At 38.7% G+C, this 27286-nt stretch overlaps 1 protein-coding gene and 1 non-coding gene across 12 annotated transcripts in view; one reads left to right on the forward strand and one right to left on the reverse strand.

Annotated features, from left to right (window-relative positions):
• TRIP11 (thyroid hormone receptor interactor 11) overlaps positions 1 to 20241 on the reverse strand; it is a 76363-nt gene extending 56122 nt beyond the window's left edge. For 4 of the 11 annotated variants that reach the window (XR_016392258.1, XM_089908128.1, XM_089908127.1 and 1 more), the window contains exons 1-7: positions 18913 to 20232; positions 14780 to 14841; positions 9786 to 9896; positions 6542 to 6820; positions 4562 to 4630; positions 2532 to 2697; positions 539 to 904 (exon numbers count right to left, since the gene is read on the reverse strand). Coding sequence is in view for 9 of the 11 variants with exons in the window: in XM_089908128.1 (XP_089764254.1) it covers positions 539 to 904; positions 2532 to 2697; positions 4562 to 4630; positions 6542 to 6820; positions 9786 to 9896; positions 14780 to 14841; positions 18913 to 19051 (1192 nt within the window). In the remaining 2 variants the exon portion in view is untranslated. Of the gene's footprint in view, positions 1 to 538; positions 905 to 2531; positions 2698 to 4561; positions 4631 to 6541; positions 6821 to 9785; positions 9897 to 14779; positions 14842 to 18912 lie in introns of all 11 variants that reach the window. The other 7 variants (XM_022576253.3, XM_022576256.3, XR_016392259.1 and 4 more) reach the window with 6 other exon arrangements.
• On the forward strand, positions 1508 to 1580 carry TRNAR-CCU (transfer RNA arginine (anticodon CCU)). The gene has a single exon. It is a non-coding gene; the product is annotated as a tRNA-Arg (tRNA).
• Positions 20242 to 27286: the final 7045 nt, after the last annotated feature.

The raw sequence follows: 27286 nt of genomic DNA on the forward strand, positions 1-27286 counted from the left end.
GTTAGGTCTATTTCATTCAATATTTATTTTTTGTAAGCTAGAACACTGGTACGGTAACTAAATATCATCTTGAGCATAGTAAGTGGTGGAAGACCTACGGCTCTTATTATTCTTAGGTCTGCTTAGGTACAGATCATTTTGAAAGGTAATATAGACTTTTGAAGAAGACAGACTGCATTCTCTAACTGGAGGGTCTGGGCCCTAATGAGTTACAGGAAGTACTTGGTAACCTCCTCCCAACAAATGTTTACATAAACATTTCTCAGAAATCTACATAGCCTCCTAAGTCAATGAGTTCCATGTAAATACTTAAAGGATGAAGAAGGGAGGCTGAAAGAAACCTAGCCAATTCTTAACCCTTTTAGTAGAAATATCCTATTTATGATCTATTAATTATGGCACTGAATCCAAAGCAAGCAATTCTATTCAAATTCCACATAGTCATTTCCATAGTGTTCAATTATTCAACTGTTTGTCTCTGAAAACAACTAGTATGAAATGAAACACCAATCAGAAATAAGTTCCAAACATTTTATACCAGACAGTGCTTGTTGCAATCTGAACACTTCTTCTTCTACTGAAGAACTGTGTGGAAGAATTATTTCCTTTTCTGTCACAGTATCACTTTGCTTCGCAGCATAAGGCTGCAATTTACTACATTCCAGTTTCAAGCTTTCACATTCTTCAAGTAATTGTCTGTTTTCCACACTTAGTCGTTCTTGTTCCTTTTTCAAAACACCTCTGTCATTTTCTGCAGAAGATAATTTTTTATTTATGCCTTTTACTTTATTCTCAAGTTCTTCAATTTTTTTTGTAGACTCTACTTTTTCAGCTTGTAGAACTTGAATAGTTTTTTGCATCTCATGGATTTTAGAGTGATCAGTTACTGCAATTCCTGAGCCACCTAGAACATAAACATAAAATCAGGGACACATCAAATGTCAAGTACCAAGAGACAAATAGCCTGCTGTATACAACTGAAGATTTAACAGACTTCAGGACTTGGAAGGCTTAAAAAGAAAAGCTAAAATAACAGTGAGATAAAACTACTCATTAGAATGTCCAAAATCCGGACACTAACACCACCAAATGCTGGTAAGGAGGTGGAGCAACAGGAACTTTCATTCACTGCTGGTGGGAATGCAAAATGATACAGCCAGTTTGGAAGAGTTTAATGATTTCTTTCAAAATTAACAAATATGATACTCTTATCATATGATCCAACAATCATACTGCTTAGTATTTACCCAAAGGAGCAGGAAACAAATCCACACAAAAACCTGAACAAGAATGTTTATAGCAGCTTTATTCATAATTGCCAAAACTTGGAAACAACTGAGATGTCCTTCAGTAGGTGAATGGATAAAAAAACTGTGGCACATCCAAACAATGGAATATTATTCAGTGCTTAAAAAGAAATGAGTTATCAAGCCATGAAAAAACATGGAGAAAGTGTACACCTGAAACTTATATAATATTGTACATCAACTACACCTCAATAGGGACTTCCCTGGTGGTCCAGTGGGTAAGACTCTGTGCTCCTAATGCAGGGATCCCAGGTTCGATCCCTGGTTGGGGAACTAGATCCCACATGCATGCTGCAACTAAGAAGCCCACATGCCGCAACTAAGGAGTCCACATGCTGCAACAAAGATCCCGTGTGTGCAACTAAGCTAAAATAAATAAATATTAAAAAAAAACTACACCTCAATAAAAAATAAATTTAAAAAAAAACATGGAGGAAACTTGAATGCATATTACTAAGTGAAAGAAGTCCATCTGAAAAGGCTACATACTATATGGTTCCAACTATATGACAATTTTGGAAAAGGCAAAACAATGAAGATAATAAAAAGATCAGTGGTTTTAAGGGTGGGATGGGGGGAATGAATAGGCAGAGCACAGAGGGCTTTTTCGGGCAGTGAAAATATTCTGTATGATATTATGATGATATACATTTGTCCAAATCCATAGAATGTACAACACTAAACGTAAACTCTGAGATAAATATGGACTTTGGGTGACTATGATGTGCCTTGGTAAAAAAAAAATGTACTATTCTGATGAGTGATGTAGATAGTGGGGGAGGCTATGCATGTGGGGGAATGGGGTATAAGGGAGATCTCTGTACCTCCTCAATTTTGTTATAAATTTAAAACTGCTCTAAAAAAATAAAGTCTTTTTTTAAAAAAAGTTAAATTACCGTAATACACAAAGCATTTTTAAATAAACAGTTAAGGAAAGATATTACTTGAATCAAATACTAAGAAGCCTTTGTATCTGAGTTTGAAATAAAGTAAAAACACACCAAACAATGCAAAGAGATCTCTGTATTATAACTATTTACCACAAAGGTAAAAGGACTTTTCCATTTTTGCAGAATCTTGACAATAGTGGTGCTGCTGTAAATTTCTGGCAGATGAGCAGAACCAGTCATTTACTCATTCCTTAGAACTTTGACCAAGTTTACATCAGCTAAGTCTATCATTTAATTATGTCATTTAATACACTAAACTAACAAAATTAATAACCTTCTTGTAACAGATTTTCCAGTTCTTCAATCCGCTCTTCATAGTCACTTAATTCTTCTCGATGCCGACGAGTTATTTCTGTCAATTTCTGTTGATGTGCATTCTGCAATACTGACATTTCATGTTGATGGTTGTCAATTTCCTGACTTCGGTTCTGTTTAAGTTCCTTAAAAAATAAAAACGAAGTTAACCATATTTAAAATAAATGAATTTAACTAAACTATTTCATTGTTGTCCAAAAGTCCATATTATTAAAAATAATTCTCTGAACATGCTCAGGCTGAAAAAATTTAAATACAGGCCCCAAATCTGGACAATTCTAAAAGACCCCACCCTTTCCTTTCTTGGGCCTTAAAAGCAATTTTTCTACTTTTAATGAGGGAACACCAGCAATAAACAACTGAAACAAAATGCAAGCAAAAATATCTTTTTCTCTTTAGTATCTGTGACCATGAACTTCTGCTAATGACATATTCCACCAATATCAGTGTCCACCTGCTGGCCAATCTGTTCCTGTTGTCCTATTATACCTATCTTTGTGCTCAGTCTTTCCTTCTCTCAGTTTTGATAGGACCCCTAAACTGTCAACCAAGGTGTCTCGCTACCCAAGTTGAGACCACTATCTCTCTCCTAGGAACCTGGATATTCAGCTGCGTCTTTCAAAGAGGGAAATTGGTTAGACCAGAAGCATCATAATAGCTGCACCCTGGAGAGCCTATCCACTGTGTCCCGCTACCTAGATCTCTGATGCTGGTCTAGTTTCTACCCTTCCTGAGGCCAAAATGCTCAATTTTTCCTTCAATCCTGTGGACAGAGTACCTGGCTCCTTCTAATAAACCCTCTTATGCTTTACTTAGCCAGAGACTGTTTTTGTTGCTTGTAGCCAAGAATCCTAATCAATAAATTAGCTTCTATTTCCTGAGAAGAGAAGTAAAGTTATTCTTTAGTCCTACACACTCACTTATGTGCCAGTACTTGACAAGGAAGTTTACATTTAAACCTCAAAAACAATCCTACAAGAGAGGTATTATGGTATCTACTTCACTGATGATAAACAGAAGCTTGAAAGGTTAAGTAACTCGCCCAAAGCAGCACAGCTGGTAACTAGTACAGCCAGGATTCAAAGCCAGGTCTGAATGAGGAACCCATCCACACTGGTATTGTAATAAAAATAAAACCAAAAACCAAAAACTTCTATACATAACAATAATTTACATACTAAAAACAATTCACTGCCGTGCTAAGTATATGTAACTGAGACTTCTCTGGAAGGAAATAACTGACACAAACTAGCAAAATTCCACCATGAAGGGAAAATAATTGTTTACAATAAATAATATTAACGTTGTATTTTGTCAGTATCCTTTAACCCTAACCCTTGAAATTTCAGTGACCCTAGAATTGTTTTAATAAAGACTGTTTTACGAGATACAATAGAAGATAGAAACTTATGAAATATAAACTACCTAATAAATATTCAAAACCAAATGATTTTGGAAAGAGAGATATTATTATATACTTAAGGTGCCATAAAAAATGGAGAAGATATAAAAACAGCAAAAAAAGTGAATATCATAATCTATAAAATACTTTTATAACTGAGCCTTTTATTAATCTAGGCTTATACTTTTTTTAAAATTATTTATTTAATTTATTTATTTTTGGCTGTATTGGGTCTTTGTTGCTGCACGTGGGCTTTCTCTAGTTGCGGCGAGCGGGGGCTACTCTTTGTTGAGGTGCGCAGGCTTCTCACTGCAGTGGCTTCTCTTGTTGCGGAGCACGGGCTCTAGGCGCATGGGCTTCAGTAGTTGTGGCTCGAGGGCTCTAGAGCCCAGGCTCAGCAGTTGTGGCACACGGGCTTAGTTGCTCTGTGGCATGTGGGATCTCCCCGGACCAGGGCCCGAACCTGTGTCCCCTGCACTGGCAGGCGGATTCCTAACCACCGCACCACCAGGGAAGCCCCTAGGCTTATACTTTTAATAAGCAAATTTTAGATGTATAACAGCCACTGTTCCAACAATCCACCTTACCTTAATGATATTTTGTAGTTTGCAGATTTCACTTTGAACAAAGCTATCTGATCCTTGTGCTTTAGAAGTCTGGATCAGAAAAACACAATTAGAAAATAGTTGTACTGATTTTCTTATAAAAGAGAAAGTCAGTGAGCTATTTGTAATGAGGTGGATAGACCTAGAATCTGTCATACAGAGTGAAGTAAGTCAGAAAGAGAAAGACAAATACCGTATGCTAACACATATATCTGGAATTTAAGAAAATAAAAATGTCATGAAGAACCTAGGGGTAAGACAGGAATAAAGACACAGACCTACTAGAGAATGGACTTGAGGATATGGGGAGAGGGAAGGGTAAGCTGTGACAAAGCGAGAGAGTGGCATGGACATATATACACTACCAAACGTAAAATAGCTAGTGGGAAGCAGCCGCATAGCACAGGGCATAGCACAGGGAGATCAGCTCGGTGCTTTGTGACCACCTAGAGGGGTGGGATAGGGAGGGTGGGAGGGAGGGAGACGCAAGAGGGAAGAGATATGGGAACATATGTTAAAGTATAACTGATTCACTTTGTTATAAAACAGAAACTAACACACCATTGTAAAGCAATTATACTCCAATAAAGATGTAAAAAAAAAAAAAGAGAAAGTCAGAAACTAACTTTATTAGAAGATACTTTTTTTAAAAAGGGGCATTTGCACAGGGAATACAGCCAATATTTTATAATAACTTTAAACAGAGTGTAATCTATAAAAATACTGAATCACTGTGTTGTACACCTGAAACTATTATAAATCAACTATACTTCAATTAACAAAAATTTAAAAAAACAAGAAAAAATGGGGGGCATTTATTTCCCAGACAAATTCTTATTAAAGAATGCCAAGCACCTTTTAAAGAACCTAGTCCAATAGTGACTAATACACAATAAATACAAGATACCATTCAAGAGTTTGTTAACTAATTAGGGAAGACAATACTTTTACAAAATAAGAAGGAAAACACCACAGAATATTTTTCTTGGCTCAACAAGAAGGGAGATCTTTTTTTGTGTGTGTGTGGTACGCGGGCCTCTCACTGTTGTGGCCTTTCCCGTTGCAGAGCACAGGTTCCAGACGCGCAGGCTCAGCGGCCATGACTCACGGGCCCAGCCGCTCTGCGGAATGTGGGATCTTCCCGGACCGGGGCACGAACCCGCGTCCCCTGCATCGGCAGGCGGACTCTCAACCACTGCGCCACCAGGGAAGCCCAGGAGGTCATTTTAATTGGGAGGATTTCTCCTTTACACAACAAGATTACACTCACAAAAAGACAGAAAATAATCTCTTTACTTATGTTATTTTTCTCCACACTGATGGAATAGTCTATATGAACAATGTTCCAGTTTATTTCAGGTCTTGTGTGTATTGGCAACCTCAGTAATAAATAAAATCTGATAAAGAAGACAAAAAAGGGATCCTTGGAAGAAAGTTTACAGCCCAAAATAGGAAGGACTTAATTTCTATTCTAATGTGTGAGAAACAACACATAATAGTTTATGTGTTTTATAATACCAGTTATCAGATTTTTCATTTTACATATAATTAATGCAAAGAAGAACCTCAGACAACATCTAAGCAAGTAGTTTCAAATCTGGTGTCTTGGTTCCACCAGAGAAGTCTCAGGGACTCCAGGGGAAGAGGTGCTGGTTCAACCACAGCAACTCCATTTTTGTCTCCTTTAAGTGCTGGACTTGTAGCTTTTAATTTTATTTTAAAGCATGGTTCTCTTGCTTTAAATTTTTTGGAAATTTCTTCCAAGTATTGTACAGAAGGGGAAACTGAGGCTGAGAGAGAAAGATGACCTGACTAAAACCATTTAAAAAGTCACTGGCTGAATCAGAATACAGGTTTCTGACTTCCTAGTCCAGGGTTCTTTCTGATACCAAAACTTCTACACACAGCATCGTTACTTTTACTCACTCACAGTTTTCAAAAACTCATGAAAATTCTACCTACCTGAGCAATATGCCTCCAATGGCCAACTTCGGACTCAAGTCTTGAAACTTCATTTGACAATCTGTTTATTTCTCGTTGTGATGAAATGATGTCACCAAAATCCATGTCATCATCGTGGAACGCTGAAGCATGATGACTTAAACCATAACCGAGTGAAGGGGATGCAGCGGTTGCTGGTACACCACCAGCTCCTGAAATCACTGACTGAGCAGCTGACTGTAGCTTCAGCAACTGATCCTGCAGCGCAATCTGTCTTGCTTTAAGATGGCTGATTTCTACCTATATTTATAATCCATATTTTAGAGAAGGTACTTCAGAATAACCATATTGACCCTTTTATACATTCATAATGTTAAAAGTCATAATAGTTTAAGATTACCCAACGACAGTACTCTATCAACTGAATCCAAGTTGCCTATAACACCCCAACATAACATTTTTATTTCAAAACCATGATTACCATAGAGCATAGATAACGTTCTGATTAATATGAGCAACAGAATTCCACTCATACATTAACGAAAGCAATAAAATGCTCAGTCAAACATCAGTTTACCACCTTCTACATATCAGGTAGTATAGTATATGCAATTTCTTAGGGTTCTGTTTGTGATTATCAAGCCTCAAGAGATGAGAAAATAAAAGCTGCAACAGTCTATGCACTGTAAGCTTCCTTAGAACACCTGTTGGAAGAGTCTTTGGTAACTGATTATGTATGGCTGGATTTAGGCTTAAAATGCACCATGAATCAGGTAACTCTGTACTGGTCTACACAACACAGCTAGAAGGAAGCTCTGATTTATTAATCCGATCTTCACAGTAAGCCTATGATTAATAGCCCATTAGTCTTAGAAGGAAATCATGCACTGAAAGAGGCCTTGGCTTTAGCCTTGGCAAAGAAAGGCCAGTGAAAATCTGACTCTATTCAGGGAGACAACAGTATAAAAACTGTGAAACCCCGAGTAGAGTTTTGACTGAAGGCTTGCAATACCAAGTCAATGTCCAAAAGAAGTTATAAAAATAGGACTTACCATAATGCCACATCCATTCCAAGTAAAAGATTACTCAAAACATAAAAGCAAGCTAGAGAAAACTGAAATAAGCTTTCTGTAAAATACTCAAGCTAGTCCAAAAGACAACCTGCCACAACGGAGGAAAATTTGATACTGAGGAGACAGTCAGCAAGTAACAGTATTTCTAATGTCAAGCAATTAAACAAACAAAAACCAAATACAATTATGTTAAATGTCATAGTAAACAGACATTTTTTCGTATCAGAGCCCCTTCTCTAATGGAGATGTATAATAATGTACAAATTTTATTTTCCCATAAGTGACATGAGGCAAATTGCATCTTTGGGCAATATGAACATCACAACGAGGGCAACAGAAAATAGCAGATCTAAAGTATATATTATCTTTCATTCTAGTAAAAAGTACTGAAATCAACAATTCTTTTCAAATGTAGCTATAATGCAAAGAAAGTTCTCATTATACAACAGACATTTATATCAAGTTGTAGAGTTAAAAAGTACAAACTCTACTAACAAAGACGTATTCCTAAACTTGAATTCTTAATTTGCCCTCTAATATCCATAGTGAAGTAGAAAATAAAATGCCAGATTATTCCACAGCAGTTTTTTCAACTAGGATGTAAGCATCAGAATCAGCTATGGGGTTTTCGAAAAATACCAATACCAGAGCCCCTTCCCAGTACGCTAAATCAGAATCTCCTAGAGGACCTAACAATGTGTATTTTTTATGATTCGGCTGTAAACCCCTGGGTGATTCAGCTACTGCTCTATTGGAGTATCTGTAAATCAGTGCTGCTCAAAGTGTGGTCTGTGGACCAATGCCATGAATGTTTGCTACCAGTCCATAACAAGATAAGTAAAGAAACTGAAAGAGTAAGGCTTAAAGACTTTTAAAGCAAGTTGACAGGGGCTTCCCAGGTGACGCAGTGGTTAAGAATCCACCTGCCAAGGCAGGAGACACGGGCTCGAGCCCTGTGAGCCACAACTACTGAAGCCCGTGCACCTAGAACCCATACTCCCAACAAAACAAGCCACCGCAATGAGAAGCTCGCGCACCTCAACAAAGAGTAGCCCCCGCTCGCCGCAACCAGAGAAAAGCCCGCGCGCAGCAACGAAGACCCAACGCAGCCAAAAATAAACAAATAAATGAAGTTTAAAAAAAATAAAGCAAGTTGACAGAGTAATTTTACATCTTTTGAATCTTTACAAAAAAAAAAGTGGGCTTTTAACTTTAATTTGAACTTGTAACTGTGCTTTTTTACATTCATTTTATTTTTGTAGTAATTCATTTTTATTGTATTTTATGAAATCAATTCCAAACAGATTGGAAATTTAAGTTCTTCTTTAAATGTTTATATTTATCTTCAATGTGGTTTATTTTTCATCTTAGTATGTCACTAAAAGAACTTGAAATCAATGCATCTAAATTTTAAAAACCCAAATATAAAGTGATGGTAGAAATGAACATTTAATCAACAAACTGAAGAACACCCCGGTGATCTGGATAATTAAACAAGAAATTCTGTGGCTCAATGCCACAGAATCATTTACTGAATTCCACTTACATACTAAACACTAAAGAGAATTCAACGACAGAATGAAACATTAGGGACATAGTCTATTATTTTAAGGATTTGTAGTAACACTGGTTAAATTATATAATATTATCAAAACTGCAAAGGAAAGACAAGCTACCTCCAAAATAACCATTTCTATCAAACTAAAGGGGGAAAAATTATAGAACAGTATAAGTCAACTATAAAATACCTAATATTCTGTTTTTCCATGGAAAATCAAGTAAACACTAATAAGCATATGTTAACACTTGTAGTTGAAATCATTTTTTTTAAAGAAATGTTATTAACAATCACAATGATTTAAAACAAATTTAGGTAAATAGATGAGAAATAAGTTTCATAAAATCAGAAATTATAAGTAACAAATGCCTGACGATATTGTACACAAAGACTTTGCTTCTTTTGGAAAGTAGAAATTAAACTCCACAAAGGTTAGTTTATGTAATATAAACGTAAAAACTTTCAGAGTTCTTGTTAAATTAGTGATATCATACTGAGTTGGAAATTACTAATTTCAACACCCTTTTGATATTTTCATGGATCTAAACAGAGCTTGATTTATATTATAACTCTTAAAAACCATCCTAAATACATTACAGTGAAGTAACCATGAAGTAACTGTAATAACCTTTACCTCTTTCTGTTGCAGTTGATTTCGATAACTCATAGACTGCTGCTTTATTTGAAGCTCTGATGCTTCATGCTTCTCTTCCAGATCAGTACAAAGTTTTTTGAGTCTCTCATTCTAGAAGCAACGAAAAAAGTGTTTTCAACAAAAAGACTAAAAGTAAAACATGTTAGTAACAGTTATGTGCAGGGCATTATGAAAAACATATTGCTTCATGCACAAAAAAGATGTACTATAGTAGGTCTCAGAATTCTGACCTTTAAACCACAATTTCCATTAAAGTTACAAGTGCAATAAGCATGTTTATAGAGATTATGCATAATTCTGAACCAAAGTTTTTTAAAAATCTTGATCAGTTTGATTTTTTGCTAAGAAGAACTCACTGATCAGTGTTTCCCCCATCTTTGTACACCCAGTGTCTAGCATACAGTAGGCAATAAATGTCTGGTAAATGAATGACCTAGAGTACATGCTTAAACTTTTGTTTTCTCCCTGAACAGTAGAAGTGTTTTAAAGGAACCTTTCTTTAAAAAGACTTATGGCTGAAGTATAGGGAGGAGGCCAAAAACTGACATTACTTGTCTGACTGAACCCTAGGCTCCTGAGTGAGGCACCTCTGAAAAATCCATTTTAAAAACCACTAATAGAACTCAGTTTGGAAAACTACAGTTAGAAGTACAAAAAATACTCTAAATATAATTCAATGAATCTAGACATCACAGTCTTTTAAGATGCTGGAAAAAATTACTTAAATTTTATGTACCTAAGTATTAAATAATGTTAACCTAATATCATCCTTTGACATTTGAATGAATAAGGGTATAATGGAGCAAGAGAAACGGACACTAAAACTTTCTGCAAAAAGGAATTTACAAATTATTACAGATAATAATGTACTAAGAATTCTACTAATGTATCTGCAAGCAGAGTTTAACAATGATAACTGAGAATAAGGAGATTCATGGTGGGAAAGAAAGCTCCCGCTAGATGGTGAAGACTTTTTCACTTTGAGGATGTCATCTGTTTTCTTCTTAGATTCTAGGAATTTCTTACATCAACATATGGGGAAATTATGATCCAGGGAGATTAAATGAATTCCCAGAGAAAATCAATGGTGTAAAATAAAGGAAAAATTATCACACACACAAACCCTAGTTTTGGGAGTCTATCTCCAGAAATCTAACAGACCTTGGTTATCTTGCAGAAATATGAATAAGAAACAGGATCAATGGTCACACAACTAATTACCTTCTAATGTACTGGCTGCATTTGCACGATTTTCTGTGAGCTGTTCACATGAAAATACCATACATAACTGAAGCAAGAGAATATACTAAAGTCAAAACCTAGTCATAAAGTCCACTCTAGGCTTTTTCACATAAAAATACCTAAGGCTATTTGTTTAACTCTGATGAATAACTAGAACTGGAAAACTTTCAATTTGGCCAATAACTAATTGGTTGTCTTTCCTCATCTCCCTAGTCATGTAAGAGTCAGGTTGATAAAGCATATGAAGGACAGATTCTCTTCACGTGGCTGACCGAAAACATGCCAGGAGTTGTCCGTGGTCATATTTTCTATTATATGAAATATGAAGCAGAGGGGGCTGGTCTGAAAGGAAAAAAGAATAAACACACACAAAGAACAGAGAGGAATAAAAATGAGACAGATGGATTCCTGATGGCATCCAGTTCCAGTTGAAGCCCTTTCCTAAAGACTGGCTAAAATTTATGCCTTGGAATCCATGAGATGCTCATATCCTTAAATTATTCCATTGTGCTTAACCCTTGTTATATCATCAAGGTCTACTGGAACCAATTTTAGTTTGTGAGTTTCTTTTTTGAGTAGTATTAAGGACTGATATTTAAAACATTTATTCTTTCTTAGTAGTCTTCCAACAAACAAAGAGAAAATACACTTTAAAAAAAAAAAGATTAAAACTCATTCTATCTTGCAATTACCATAAGGGTACATTGGGCCCTTTTACAATATAAATCTAAGAATAATCATGAGGTCACAATGATCTTGTTTTTTCTGTATCTTGAAACGTTTTGCTATTTTATCATCCTAAGAATTAATCATTAATCATCAATTATTTACAACTATGTTAAAAAAAAAGACTTAAGAAAACAGAAGAACTGATGGAATCACCTAGAAGAATGATGCAACAGTGAAATAAACCAGTTTTCTGACTGCATTACCCGAAGTATTGCATCATCTTTTAAAAAGGAAAAAGCCAATCTGGAGACACCATCTTTGCAGTGGTTTTTTTTGTTTGTTTGTTTTGGGGGGAGTTTTTTTTTTTTCACTTTCATTGAACACAATTGAAAATTCAGAATTTTCACTTTTCAACAGAGAAGAAAACTGACAGAGGAAAATATTCCACAATTAGACAACTGAGAAGATAAATGCAAAGAGACAGAAAACAGCATTAGACTCTAGAGTCTAATGGTTACAGTGAAAATGAATGTAGGAGCAAAATCTCAGACAAGTCTTCGAATAACAATATCCTAGATGAATTTCTCAAACTCAAGAACCTGAGGAGTGAACAACATATTTCTAAGAGCAAAAAGGAAATATGGTGTTCTCATGAAGTTAGTCATTCTATAAGAAAAGATTTTATCTCACAATATTTTGTGACAAAAACCTGAACCATTCATGCCCCTTTACTAAATGGATATGTAACAGTATTCTTTCATTATACATATTTGTACACCAGCATTTACTTGATACAGTCCCTACGTGGACAAATGCTGAAGGCAGGTGTATACACAGGTGACTAGGAGGAAACAGATGACATAAAAATGAAAAAAACCCAGTGGACTGCTCACTCTAATTGGTATTTATAAATCTAAGAATAAAAATGCTTTGTAATTATGGAGCAAACAGCCATGCATTTAACAAAATCATAAGCCGTCAAAGTTTTCATAAGTATTGGTTTTAATGACACAAGTCAGGAAGAAGAACCAGAAGTAATAATAGGTTAAAATCTATTAGAGATGTAATTGAAATCTGGAATCAGTATTCACAAGATACATTCCAGTTCACAAAAAGAGTTAATAAGCAGTTAACTGCATTCAAAGAACATTGCCTATTCTGAGCATATATGCTTTCAAAAGCAGAAACACATGGAATAAAAGTCTGAATTTGCTATATATAAGTTCTTATTAAAATTTGTAATAAAGTTTTTCACTATCACTTTATTCTTCTGTAAATTTTTTATAAAATAACTTAAAACAAAAAAATTAAAAGTACATTGGATCGAGATGGTAAATGTGAAGGCTTTTTCTTGGCACAGATGGTTAAATTAGCTTAGATTGGTTGCCATTAGTTGCAACTGAGGAAACTTAACTAGTTAAGTCAATTTCAAATATTAACATCTGTAAGCAAATCTAATTTCCTCTAGAAAACATACTGCCCTCTGTCTATACTAAAACTTTCTAAATAAATAGAATTTTCTATTGTAATCTCCTAGTGGTTTCAATCATATGTTCACTTTCTCCTATTGCAGTCACATAAGGCATTACCTTTATGAAGTGCTTATGTGCTGATAGAAGGCAAGAATCATGTATAGTCAAAATCACCTTAGAAAATAAAGTCCTTGGAAAGTCCAATAGTCTGTTTTCCTCTAGTATTGGGTTTGTTCGGGAACCCAAACAAACTTTTTGGCCAACCCAGTATTTGAATAGCTCTCCGTACTCTGAATAAGCACCAAGCAAGGAAGTTGGCTTTCATCTGGGGATGTGTTATACCAAAAATAAATATTTTTGAACACTAGAACCATACTTGCCACAGTCCAAAGATAAAATTAGGAGAGAGACTAGAGTTGAAATCAAGAGAGGGACAGAAGATTTCTATCTCTCTTCTCAACCTCAGTACAGAGCAGTCATTCATTAAGCAGGTTAACCCCATTTGCTTCCCCCCCCCAAATGTATACTGGCAAATTTAGCTTAATTAATACCATTACACACATCTCTGCCATCTAATTTTCCTGGGTGGGCCCATCCTGAGTGCTTTCTCAAGGATTTCTCTAGGGACTATAGGGACTATTTCCTATCTCAGCCTTACAAAGAAAGAAGCTATTACATTCATCTGTCACTGAAGTATCTACTAATTAGGTAATTACAGCTAAGGTCTCTTAAGTGCCACCAAATTGCCATCTTCTATTGAGGCAGAATACTTCAATAGTCCCTCTTGAGAGATCCCTCTACTTTCAAATTCCACAATCTGACCTTGATAATCTAGACCAGAGCTCAGTCAGAAAGTATTTTCTTATATTTAAATTCCGTTTTCTCTTTTATGGGCTTAGCAAGGGAAAACATGCTTACCACAGTCCTCTAAGAATACTGTTTGCTGAAATACTATTAAGTGTTCCCTCGCTGTTCTTATCCAAAGGCTAAACAGTTGGGTGTCTTTAGTACTTTACAACAGATCCCACTTTAAAACCTTTCATTTTCTTCACGGCTTTCCTTTGAACCCTTTCCAACATTTCCTCATCCCTATTAAGTACAATGTCCAGAGCTAGTTACCATGAGGCACTGACTAATAATGAAAAAAATGGTAAAATTAATTTGCTATTCCTATATTCTACATTCTCTGTATACAAATATCACATTTTTTTAATGTTAGGGGATTAAAAAGCTCTAGATTAAACAGAATTGCATTCTTCACATTATACTTAAATAAACGTACTACTGCAGTTTAGCATACTAATAAAACATAGTAAATCCTTGATAATGATAAACTTGCCAATGTTATTTTCTAAATTTGGCAGATTTCCTTCTTCCAGCATTCAGAAGCAGCGGTGGGAATATTTAATAGCAAAGTGCAGTAACATGTAAATATATTCTTCATCAAATGAAGATGACAGGGCTTAAAAAAAAGAAACTAAGATAAAGGGAAAGAGAAAAAGTGCATTAAAAAGAGAGGACTGAAATAAAGTATGAATAACTTTCATGGCTTCAAAGAAGAAAAAAATCTAAATCTTTACGTTTCCTTACCTCTGATCTTAAGATTGTATGAATGGCTTCAACTTCCTTTCTCCTAGCATTAGGTAATTCTGCTACAAAAGAAACAGCATATACTGAATATATACTCAGTCAACACCATGTGAAGTAAACAGGCATTTTAAGGAAAGTATATTTCACTAAGCTTTAAACAGAATGGTATGCTGATCTAAGAACAAATTCAGAAGACAAACATCACTTGATTGTTATCACAACTTTCTATTGTCACAAATGTTCTTTATCGTCATGTAAGTCATTCTTTGCCTATCTTCTATACCCTAGAGCATCTACCTTTACCCCATGGAAGTGTTCATTAAAATTTTGTTATGGGGCTTCCCTGGTGGCGCAGTGGTTAAGAATCAGCCTGCCAATGCAGGGGACACGGGTTCGAGCCCCGGTCTGGGAAGATCCCACATGCCGCAGAGCAACTAAGCCCGTGTGCCACAGCTACTGAGCCTGCGCTCTAGAGCCCGCGAGCCTCAACTATTGAAAAAGTGAGCCTAGAGCCCGTTCTCTGCAACAAGAGAAGCCACCGCAATGAGAAACCCGCGCTCACCGCAACTAGAGAAAGCCAGCGCACAGCAATGAAAACCCAAAGCAGCCAAAAATAAAATAAATTAAAAATTTTGTTATGGAAAATTAATCTCTCTCTGTTGGCTTAGTATAAATTTTGAAGAAACTTACGCAGCTGGGGTTTTAAGGGCATATTTCTTTTCTTTTTTTTTTCTTGGTTTGGCCGTGCCGTGAGGCTTGTGGGATCTTAGTTCCCCGACCAGGGATTGAACCCAGGCCCTTGGCAATGAAAGCGCCAAGTCCTAACCACTGGACCACCACGGAATTCCCAAGGATGTATTTCTCTTATGAAACTGGGGTTTAGAAGGCCTTTTTCTGCTCCCAATACTACCAAAAAATTAATGACCTACAAACAAAGAATACAAATGCAGCAAAAGAACACTTATTTCAAGTAACGTGGACACAAGTTATTTAAAACGTGAATGAGCTCAGTCTTGTTTTGTACATTTTCATTTAAAAGGAAAGTCAAAGGCCCACAGTACCAAAATGGCACAGCTGATGCTGCCAGATAATCGTCATCCACAGAGTCAGATTTCTTTTCTAAGTACTAGTATTTTTCATTACTCACAGCCCTTTAATACTATAAAAATAATTTCTCTGAATTAGTTTAAATCAAAAGAAAATACAAGTGGCATCCAATAAATAACAGTGACAAACCCACTCTTCTTGTTTAGAAAATCATCAGGTGGGGATGCTTGGGTGGTTGTTTATACATCTTGCTTGAAACTCTGACAGGGTTGTCTAATTGCTATTCAGAAGGGAACAAATTATAATCTAATCTGTTTAGGAAGGTCATTGTTAGAAGCAGCAGTTGTTTCAAAGAGGAATTAAAAAAAAAAGTCATGAAGACTTTTCCCCCCAGAGCCTCCCCCACAAAATCCTGGTCTTTTTAAGAATAAATGGGAGATGTTATGCAGACCAAAAAAGTTTTCCTCAATGAGGGAAAACAAAAATAACAACTATCATTTATTGATGCTTACTACTTGTTAGGCACAGTGCCATGCATTTTACACTCATGATTTCATTTAATCCTCCCAACTTCATGATAGGTATAATTATCCCTATTCAACAGATAAGAACACTCTGCTTTTTAAAGGTTAAGTATTTAATAATTTTCCAAAGATCCCACAATTTGTAACACATGGAAGTGGAATTTCAATCCATGTCTGATTTAAAAGCCCAAGCTCCTAAATCAATATATGTTTGGTAAAATAGCAACTTTCTGATATTGTAAAGATGGATAATTTTCAAGTTGTATCAACAGTGCTATTTTGGAACGGTTCTTGCTCACTGCTGGCACAGGGTAAACACTCAATAAATACTTGTTGAATGAATAAATGAACTGCACTCTGACCCTATTTTTAAATGAGTCACAATCAATAAATTGGATGTTAAGCAAGTCCTATTTTAATGCAAAGGGAAAACAATAAAAGCAGATTTTTAATCACTCAGCAAATTTTTTATTGAGCATCTACTATGTACCAAGGAAGGGACCACATACTGGTAATATAAGGATAAATAAAATAGAGCTTTCAGAGAGAGATCCACAAAGTTCTGTTAGACACAACTCAGCCTGCCATGGAGTGAGAATGGTTTCACCAGGTACCTGACATGTGAGTAGGGTCATACAGGAAAAACTGTTTTCCAGGCAAAGGAGGGTAGTGGAGGAAGTAGAAAGGAAGGGCTTTCCATGCAAAGGCCTGGAGCTGTGTAGGTACCTCACAACGTTGCCTGTGCAGAAGCTCTGGGTGTAAGCATGCTTGTGTATATGAATGTGCATATATGTGGCTATTGGGAGAAAAGGGGAGAGAACAAGAGGTAAGACTGGAAGAGGTAGGTTGAACCCAGATAGGATAGGTTTCTGGTCTCCCAAAATTGAGAGGCTTGGATTTTATCCTGTAAGTAACAGAGTCAAGAGATTTTAAAGCACATTTGTTTTTAGAAAAGTAATTGGCAACACAACAGGAAATGGAGTAACTAACATAAGGAGAAACAAGTGACAGGACATGAAAGAGAAATAGTGTGTGGGAGAGATAATGGGGATCTGAAGTAAAGAAGTAGGAATAATAAGGCAAGGACAAATACAAACAACTCAGGCACAGGATGAACAAGATTTGGTGACTAATTGGAAGTAGGAGAATAAAAAGAAAGAGGCAAAACAAAGTGACAAAGATTTCCAAGTTTAGAATGGGTAAATGGTGAAACCATTAAAATTGAGAATACAGGAGCACATTTGGTGGGAAGAACAAACTGAATTCTACCTTAAGCCTGTAGGACATCCAAGTTGGAGGCGGGGTGCCTATTTTCTAGCTTAGGGTCAAAGGAATAGTCAACTGTTTTCCCCTATCTAGGAAACAAGGACAGACTAGGCATTTCCCATGTTATCTAGCCCTTCTCTGCTTCTGACTGCCCTCAGGGTCACATGAGCCTTTCCTGAACACAGGAAGAATCCCTTTAACTCCCATCCCCAACCTGTCCCACCTGATGTACCCCCAAGCAGTTAAATGGATTTCGGCAGCTCCCCAATCTTCCTCCCTTCTAAGTAGACCCCACAGAAATTCTAAATATAGATACTATTTTTCTAAATCAAACCACCGTTCTCTATTTCAACCAAATAAACACGAAAACTCAGTTAAATCAGTATTAAAAAATTAAACCAGAATTCTAATTTATTTACAACAAACAAACTGCCAAAGAAACTGCTCTCATCCAAAAGACCACCCATTATCTCTCTGGAGGCAGACCCACAATGAAATTTAAAAAGTTTTTTGATCTAAATACTACTTGCTGAAAGAAATATCAAGAAATCAAAGGGGTAATTAACTTAATCAACGATTACCATGTAACTCTGGGTCACTATTCATTAGTAAAACAAAATGAGGACTTCAAAAATGAGTGAAGGTTGCTAAGGGTACCCAAAGAACAGGGTTATCTTACTTGTTCTACTGTAGAAATATGGTGGTGGTGGGGGGGGAGGCAGTGGGCAATTAGGCACAAAAGTACACTTTCAGCTGGAACGCTGTAATGTGTCACCAGAATAAGCAAAACTATAAAATAATAGGAAAACCATACCCATGTTTCACTAACAATATATTCAAGTGAGAAAGAGTAAGAGTCACTAAATATCTTAATTATGAGTTACTTCAATTGTTAACGAAAATCGAAGAAAGAAAACCCCAAAAAAGTGACGTGTCATACACAAATAATTTTTTAAACTGTGTCAGTATAAAGGAAGAGGATCAAAATCAGTTCCGCCCCCAAGTTAAGGGCAAAGGAAGAGGTGGGCGTGGATGAACCAAACAAAAATAAACTCTACGCGACGTAGGGGCAGTTTCTACAGCTCTGAACTATCCTGGGTACTCAAAGGAGAAGAACCAGAACTCTTCCCCCACCCCCCGACCCCAATGGTCTCTCATTAGAGAAAATCGGTTAAGAGGCAAAAGGAGTGACACTCCTCTGGACCTGTCTGCGTCTCGTGACAGATGGACTTGGGGACCAAACGGACGCTCCCAGGGTCCCAGTAAATCCCTCCCTCCCGTCGCCCCAGCGGTTACCTTCCACATCCTCCGTGCCCTCCATCAGCATATCCTTCGTAAAGTTTGAAATCTGGCCAGTGAGGGAAGCCAGGCTGCCCCCGACTTGACCCAGGGACTGGCCCAAGCCGGAGCCGAGGCCCCCAAGCCAGGACGACATCGCTGCGGGTTAGAGAACAACCTGCTCCGCTCCGAGAAAGGCGGCCAGCGTCGTCGGACGACCCCGCCAAATGTCTTTGAACCGCTGTCTCCGGGGGACTGGTCCAAATCACAACACTCAGGATTTGATAAGACAGGGGTTCCTAGACAACGCCGGCTTCGGAGACCCCCACCAACCGCCGGGCTCTGACTAGAAACGCAGAGGCCTGGCCTGGGACTTTACCAGGGGCCCAATTCCAGTGACATGGGCACCCCCGCGGGGCCTCCGCTCATTCTCACGACTTCCCACAGTCCGGGTTAGGCCACTTCTTCCTCTGCTTTAGTGACTTTCCCCAGTTCCGTTGGCAACTCCTGCCAACTCAACGCCGGCAGCCATGACACCCACCTTGAACGCGGCAATGGACCATAGAGAAGCGCCGCGATGGCGTAGAAAGGCCCTGCGGAGCCGCCGGACGTCTCCTTGGCGCAAGGGAGAATGGGATCTCGGAGGACTAAGTGCGGCCGCGGTGGCCGCTGCCTCCAGCCCAGGACAAGGTTGTCTTCCACGTGTAGCCTGCCCGCTTTGGCAGCAGGTGGAAGAGCGACCGGAGCCTGCTGCGACGCTGCGCTTTCGGCCGACCGCGGCTGGATTTCAGGTAGAGCCGACCCTCGGTGGGTGCCCCCCAAAGCCAGCGTGGCCTGGGAAGGGAACCCCGTGGACTCTTACTCTGTTGGTGAAACCTGAGTGCTTTAATTCTGACTACACTCGCGAAGGCAGCGGTGCGAGGAGACTGGGCGGAGACCCTCCACCGGACAGGAAGTGGACTTTACATAACTTATCACACGTATACAGTAACGATTATTCTACACCCTGTCCAGGGCGGCTCTGTGCCCGGCACTATGGTATTAACTAAGGATACACAGAAGGGATGGGTTGCAAATTCAAGTGTCCAGGCAGCAAACATACTTACATAGATTATCTTCATAATGGAAATGTTCTCTGCTGGCTTTCCAGCTCACAGTTGATACCCTGCCTTCTTTAATATACGAAGAGCTTTATTCATGAAGCCGACCTAACCCATGAAGTTGAAAAAACAGACAATCTCTTTTCAAAATAACTTTTTAGAGGACAGTATGCCAACTTAATACAGAAGGAAAGCTCTTCTAATGTGAACTCTCCTAAGGTATTGGTGGCACTAGCCCTGCAAGGCCCCACCCCTCCCACGGCCCTCAGTTACACAAGTTGGTGCACACACCTGTGTCCTGAATTGCTTGGTTTCCTCCCTAAAGGAAAATAAGTCACGTGACTTACAGGCATTTGCTGCAGTGGTATGTGGACACACACTACCTGGCCAGAGAGACTGCCACAATTTTTACTTTGAAAAGAGCAGGATAGGTCTGCAGGTCTTTTAAGCATAGCACCAAATATACCAGCATCTTTCTCTTCGATTTTATTCACAGCAGGGGCCGCCACAGATTTCATTTCATTTCATTTGTGAATGGAACATTGGGAATGCCTCCAGTATTTGAACTCTGATGGCACCTAGGAATAGTAGCCCTCCCAGAAATCTGAATGCTTTTCAAATAAAATTTGCATCTCGTTCTGGAAGTTTTTATTAAATGTTTTCCATGTAGTTTTTTGAAAGGCATCATTGCCCAGGGGTTAGATGTGCAGACTCTGGGGCCTGACTGCCTGGATCTTTCATTTATTAGTTGTATGACCTTGGGTAGGTTACTTAACCTCTCTGTACCAGTTTCTCATTTGTAAAATGGGGAATGATAATAATAGTATCTACTGGGCAGGGTTGTTTGGAGGATTAAGTCAGGTAATTTTTAAGTGCTTGGAACAGTGCCTGGTACGTGGTGAGTTCTATTAAGTGTAAAGTTTTAAAATTGTGACATAAAGGTGACCTGCAAGTTCTTAATGTGTCTCCCATTATTCTGAGCACCAGGGATACAGCAGGAGAAAAAACACACACAAAGTCCCTGATCTCATGGAGCTTGCGTTCTAGTGGGAAGGAACAGATGAGAAATTAAATGTAATAAATATAAGACAGGTGGTGATGGCTGCTATGGGGAAAATATAAAACAGGGTAAGAATGATATGGAAGGGATGTGGGGAGAAATGGCACTTGTAATATTGTAGATGGTGGTCAGGCAAGGCCTCACTGGTAAGGTGATATTCGAACAGAGACTTGAAGGAAATAAGATAGTGAGACATGTGGGTATCTGGAAAAGAGCAGTCCAGGCAAAAGAAACAGCTGATGCAAAGGTCCTGAGGTAGGAGAATCCTTGCCAGGTTAGAGGATTAGCAAAAAGCAAGGATGGCTGGAGGAGAGTGGGCTGGGGAATGGTGGTAAGCAGTGAGGACCAAGGAGTAAGAATAGGAGAGGGCAGATCACATAGGACCTGGTAAGCCAGTATAGGAACTTAGAGTAGGTTGAGGGATTGCTTTGAGAAAAGGAGCCACGTGAACTTAGGACCTAATTGGGTTCCTGGATGATAGTGAAAAGTTTAGTGTAAATCAAGCTCTTATTTCCTACAGGTATAAGTTCTCTGGAGTGCCATTTCCATAAACTCATGTTATGCCATAAAGATACTGCAGTTAATGAAGAAAACAAACAAAATATATGTCCTCACATCATGTATTAAGTTATTAACATAAAAGCTACATCCTGAAGTCCTCCTTATGGGGGATTGTTTATAGTGCAATGGACTATGGTCTGAGAGACTTAAAGTTTGGTTCTGATAAATAGCATGGTATGATGTTTGGGATGTGCTTCAGAAAAATGGGGACAGGGTAGGTGAAACAAGAATTGTCAGGACTTGATCACTGTTGATGCTGGGCGATGGGTACACAGGGGTTCATTATAGTGGTCTTTTACTTTTGCATAGATTTGAAAGTTTTTATAATCAAAAGTTGAAAGACATACAAGTTTGATGAAGTTTGGGCTGAAGACACCTCTTCTTTTTCCTACCCAAAACCCCTGTAGCTAATAAGGGTGTTCATCATCACTTAATGAGTAGCAAAATCAGCCCAGCAATATCAAACGTACCACATCAGACAGAGCCCATGAACCTGCATGGCTCCACGTGGTGGGATCCAGGCTGCCCAGCTGAAATTCTGAACTTAGGATTTTTGTAACCTCAACAGGTAGAAGATTTTTTTAAAAAGCTAACAGCAACAACAACAAAAAGTACTATCAACTGCAAACTGGTTTCCATTTCTCGAGGCAGCATCACCAATACTTCTCTAGGGAGAACAGTTCCTTTGTTCTGATGAAACCATCCAAATGTTTTATTTATGCAAATGTGAAGGGAAAAAAAACACATTTTTTAAAGTAGAATTTAAAATATTAGTCTGATCTTTCCCTCTGAATTTCTAAATATTATGCTTATAATTGCCATTTTCTCATTAATTTTAGACATTACCTTCTCTCTATTACAGAAAATAAAAGATTTAGCAGTCTTGTATTACCACATGCCTCTATTTCCCTTCCTTCTGAGCTCCCAATAGAGTGATATCATAATTATTGGTAACATCACTAATTAAAGTTTACTTTATATGACTACATAAGTGTTGTTCATTGCTGAGCCACATGGTATGCTAAGATAACATTTCCTTTATTTTTCAAACTTCTGTTCTTCCTGAAGTTAACAAATTCCATCTTTTAGATTTGCACAATTTTCTGTTATTACAGAATCACTAATCCTTCTAAAACTTAGTAACAGAATTGTAAAACATGCTCCTAATTCTTCAAGAAAGTATCAAGAATTCTATTATTTGCTTAGACTCAGTCCTTTCTACCGGAGTCCTCTGTTTCCCTGCTCCACTCTCCCCTGACCTATTCTCTGGGCCTTGTTTTTCTTTCTGGAACCTCGTAGATGCTTCCCTTTATCTGTGATGCTCTGAAATTAACAGTAATGTGCCTTGGGGTGGGTTTGTTGTTTCATTAATTATGTTGGAGACTCAGCAAACCCTTTCAAAAACCATGTCTTTTAGTTCTGCAAATTATTTTAAATACTTTTTATTGATGAATGGCCCCTCTCTAGGGAAGCAGCTGTTTTTCGGATATTTTTAATCAATCCACCTGGTTTCCATCCACATCTCACCCCCACCTTCCATGATAGTTGTTGCTTCATGTCCTGGGTACTGCTGGATGTCCTTCTCTTTAATACTTAGTATGCACCTTCCTCAGTTCTGCTCATTCCTGTATCAGCTTTCGCCGTCTTCCAGAGAAAAGTTCGCATCTCTCTTCTGCTGTTGCCTCAACTGGCAGTGACTGCTAATTGTTCCCCAAAGTCTGTTCTCCCCTTTGGGCATAGTAATTGAACCGTCACTTTTTTTTTTTTTTTTTTTTTGCGGTACGCGGGCCTCTCACTATTGTGGCCTCTCCCGTTGCGGAGCACAGGCTCCGGACGCGCAGGCTCAGCGGCCATGGCTCACGGGCCCAGCCGCTCCGCGGCATGTGGGATCTTCCCGGACCGGGGCACGAACCCGTGTCCCCTGCATCGGCAGGCGGACTCTCAACCACTGCGCCACCAGGGAAGACCGAACTGTCACTTTTTACCTGGACAATGGTACAGTAAAAGATGCCAGTGCCCCTTCTGAGCCCGTCACCCCTTTACCGTTTTCGTGCACACCTATCCTTGGGGGTCATATAAGTGGAAGTGGTGTGTGCAACTTTAAGGAGGTGACCTTAAAGAAAGGGCACGTGGCCTTTTCCCACCCTCCTTTTGCTTTCTGATTGCTGGAATGCAGATGTAAGCATGGGCACCATAGCAGCTGTCTTAGATCCATGAATTGACATTAGCAATGGAAGCCATGTATGTAAAGCAAGAATACAGAAAGCAGATTCCTGACACTGTGTGATGCCCTATCAGCCCTGGATTGGCAATCTCTACATTTCCTGAAGGTGAGAGAGAAAAAAATTTGTAGCGTGTAAAGTCACTGCTATATTAGGTTTTTCTATGACAGTCAAATCTAATCTAATGAATTCATCTCTTCTGCTGGTCTCTCTGTGCTTATGAGTTTATATTTTTTTCTTTACTTTCATTTATGTAGTTCCTTTTTTTAAAATTTTATTTATTTTTGGCTGTGTTGGGTCTTCATTGCTGTGCGCGGGCTTTCTCTAGTTGTGGCGAGCAGGGGCTCCTCTTCATTGTGGTGTGCAGGCTTCTCATTGCGGTGGCTTCTCTTGTTGCGGAGTACAGGCTCTAGGCACGTGGGCTTCAGTAGTTGCAGCACATGGCCTCAGTAGTTGTGGTGCACGGGCTTAGTTGCTCCGCAGCACGTGGGATCTTCTTGGAGCAAGGATCGAACCCATTTCCCTTGCACTGGCAGGCGGATTCTTAACCACTGGACCACCAAGGAAGTCCCTTTACTTTCATTTAGGTGGGATTTTGGAAGGGAGTAAATACAGTGATCAATCCTATGTATTTTTTATTGTGAAAAAATATACATAAAATTTACTGTTTTTAATTAGACAGTTCAGTGGCATTAAGTCCATGCACATTGTTGTGCAATCATCACCATCCATCTCCAGAATTCCCTTCATGTTGTAAAAATCTACATCTGTACCCATTAAATAACAACCCCTTAGTTCCTACTCTACCCAGCCCCTGGCAACCACCATTCTATTTCCTGTCTCTCTGGATTTGACCGCTCTAAGGACCTCGTAAGTAGAATCACACAGTAACCCTCTGCACTTAACGAAAAGTCCCTGGGAGACGGTTCAGATGATTGTTCCAAAAAGCTAAGTCTGCTTTGGGCCTGAGAATGTTTTCAGTGTTGGAGACAGGGCTACCCTTGTGCAGAAGAGAAACACAGCTTTTGGAGGAAACATATCTTATTTGGAGAAGGCATGAAAGGTGTGGGATCAGCTCCTTCCTGGCCTCTGGCACTAGGTTTGAGCCACTTTAGAGGGGTGAATACCAGAACCCACTGAACGATTTTCTGAGAGACTCAGCAGGACTCTGGGTACCAGCAGAGCTTCTCAGGGCCTGTGTGACAATGTGTGGTTTGGGGCTGAGACAAGGCCATTCCACTCGCCTTTGCTTGGAACTTAGGACCCGTCTGGTGCTCCAAGGATTAGACATTGTTGAGCGTGGTACTTTTGCGTCTTATTTTCTACCAGGTTATTGCTGGTATACAAACAAGCTATTGGTTTTTGTTGACTTATTGACCTCCCTCATTAGTTCCAGTAGCTTTTCAGTTAATTTCCTTGTGTTCTCTAGGTGTACAATCATATCAGCAAATAATTAGGCATCATCCTTCCCAATATTTACACATCATCATTTCATATGATAACATGTTGACAGTAATGAAGGTTCACTTAAAGGTAATTGGAGTGACAGGCCTAAAGAGCTTTGGGAAAGCTGGTTTCAAAAACAGAGAGGCCAAAGGCCAAGTGAACGGGTAAGATGTTATGGCACATGCTTATATGTGACATGATGATGTCCTGGACTAGAAGTGGCTGAGAAGGACCAAAGGGAGCTACTCAGATATTAATCACTACAATTGATGATGTGGATTGACAAGCAAAATATCAATACAATGCTAAGTTTTCAAAACGGTAGTTTCTGACAGTGATGAAAAATACTGCATAAATATAACGGGAAGGAAAACAAAATGCACAAGTGGGAAGTGGGAGCCTTGCCTAAAATTCTGATCTGAGAGAGGTTAAGCAATATACCTTTAGTGTTAAAAATTCAGTTTTTCGGGTTGCTTAAGGTGGACACTGGCATGGAAGGCTCTTTGGTAGAAGATGTAGTTAATGGGCCTTTTAAAAGATTTTCTTAAAAAAAGGCTTAGGATTAGAGGAGAGAATATTCTAGAATCAGATTGTTTGGTGTAATAAAATATAAATACAGTTCAAACTTATCTTTATAAAACTGTACATAAGATTTTGCCTACATCCCAGTTCCAGCTTTTGTTCATTACCTGCTAGCCTCTCCAGCTCTGTTCTTCAGAGACAAGCAACCACCTCTGTCTGCCCCAGAGTCATTGTGCTTTTTGCTGTTTCCCCAGGCAGTATAGCGCCTCCTCATTTTTCAGGTGTCTGAAAGGCACCTCTGCAGAGGCCTTCCTTGAAACCAGTCTGAAACAGCACTCCCTCCCAGTTACATGCTATCACATCATCATTTTGTCTTCCTATCTCACAGAACAAGCATAGCTCTTAACATGTTATGAAGCCATGCTCAGTAATTCAGATGTTTCCTCTGCCTAATGGCCAATCAGAATGCAAGCACCAGCAGAGCAGAGTATCTTAATCATGGCTCTGTTCCAAGAACCCAGAACCATGCCAGGCACATGGTGAACGCACACAGGTCTTGCTGAGTGAGTGAATGAATAAGGAATTGGTTTTCTCTTGTAGCCCATGAGACAAAGGGTGGTTGGGGATTCTGACCCAGGGAGAACTGGAACAATCTTGAGAGAATAAGGTCCAGAGAAGAGTGGCAGTCCAGTTGAAAGAGAAAGTCCTCATAGCAGGCCAATGACCTTTAGGGACAGGGATACCCAAGGGGTAAACGAGAGTGTTAGGGTGTCTGGGGGTGAGAAAGAACTCGGCTTCTTTGAAGACCTATAAGGAGGCCTGCTAGGACCATAGTGTGAAAAGGGGAAATGTCAAGAGTAGAGGCGTAAGAGGTCAGCTGGACCCGAATTACCTATAAAATTAAACGATAAGCATTGGCGATGCAGACACAAAATGGATGAAAGGATCCTGAAACACGCAAATCTTCAGGATAAGGACAACCCAAAGTTTGCCTATCCTTTATAAAAGTTCTTAGCTAACCATAAAATGGGCATTCAAATCAGCTTGTACGTTTCATAGGGCCCACAGGTGATGTTGATGAGATCAGAGTCATTTGGTGGCATCCAAATTCAATGGATTGGTCCATCTGAGGACTAAGCTATGAAGTTATGCTAAAAAGATGCATGTGATCAATTTGAAATTTTTGTTTCAAAATTCGTGCCCAACCCTAAGTAAAGCTAAAATGGATATACAATGCTCATTATAAAACCTGAGGATTCTATAACCCTCAATCAGTCCAGGTGGATTCCAATTGTTAGTCTGGTGTCCGGAGTTGGATAAAATGAGGAAAAATGGCACGCTTAAAACTGTCACTAATGTGCTCTGCTTGGCTCTCAGGGTTAAAAAAGCAACTGAGCCAACATTTTAAAATCAGATTTCAAATAAAAATATGGAATTCTTAGCCTCTCTTAGAAAAGATCAGAGGATCCAGTAACAATGGG

Source organism: Delphinapterus leucas, chromosome 2 (assembly GCF_059928025.1).
Source record: "Delphinapterus leucas isolate spDelLeu-1000000601 "Yukka" chromosome 2, BTC_Dleu_Yukka2, whole genome shotgun sequence".
NCBI lineage: Eukaryota > Metazoa > Chordata > Mammalia > Artiodactyla > Monodontidae > Delphinapterus > Delphinapterus leucas.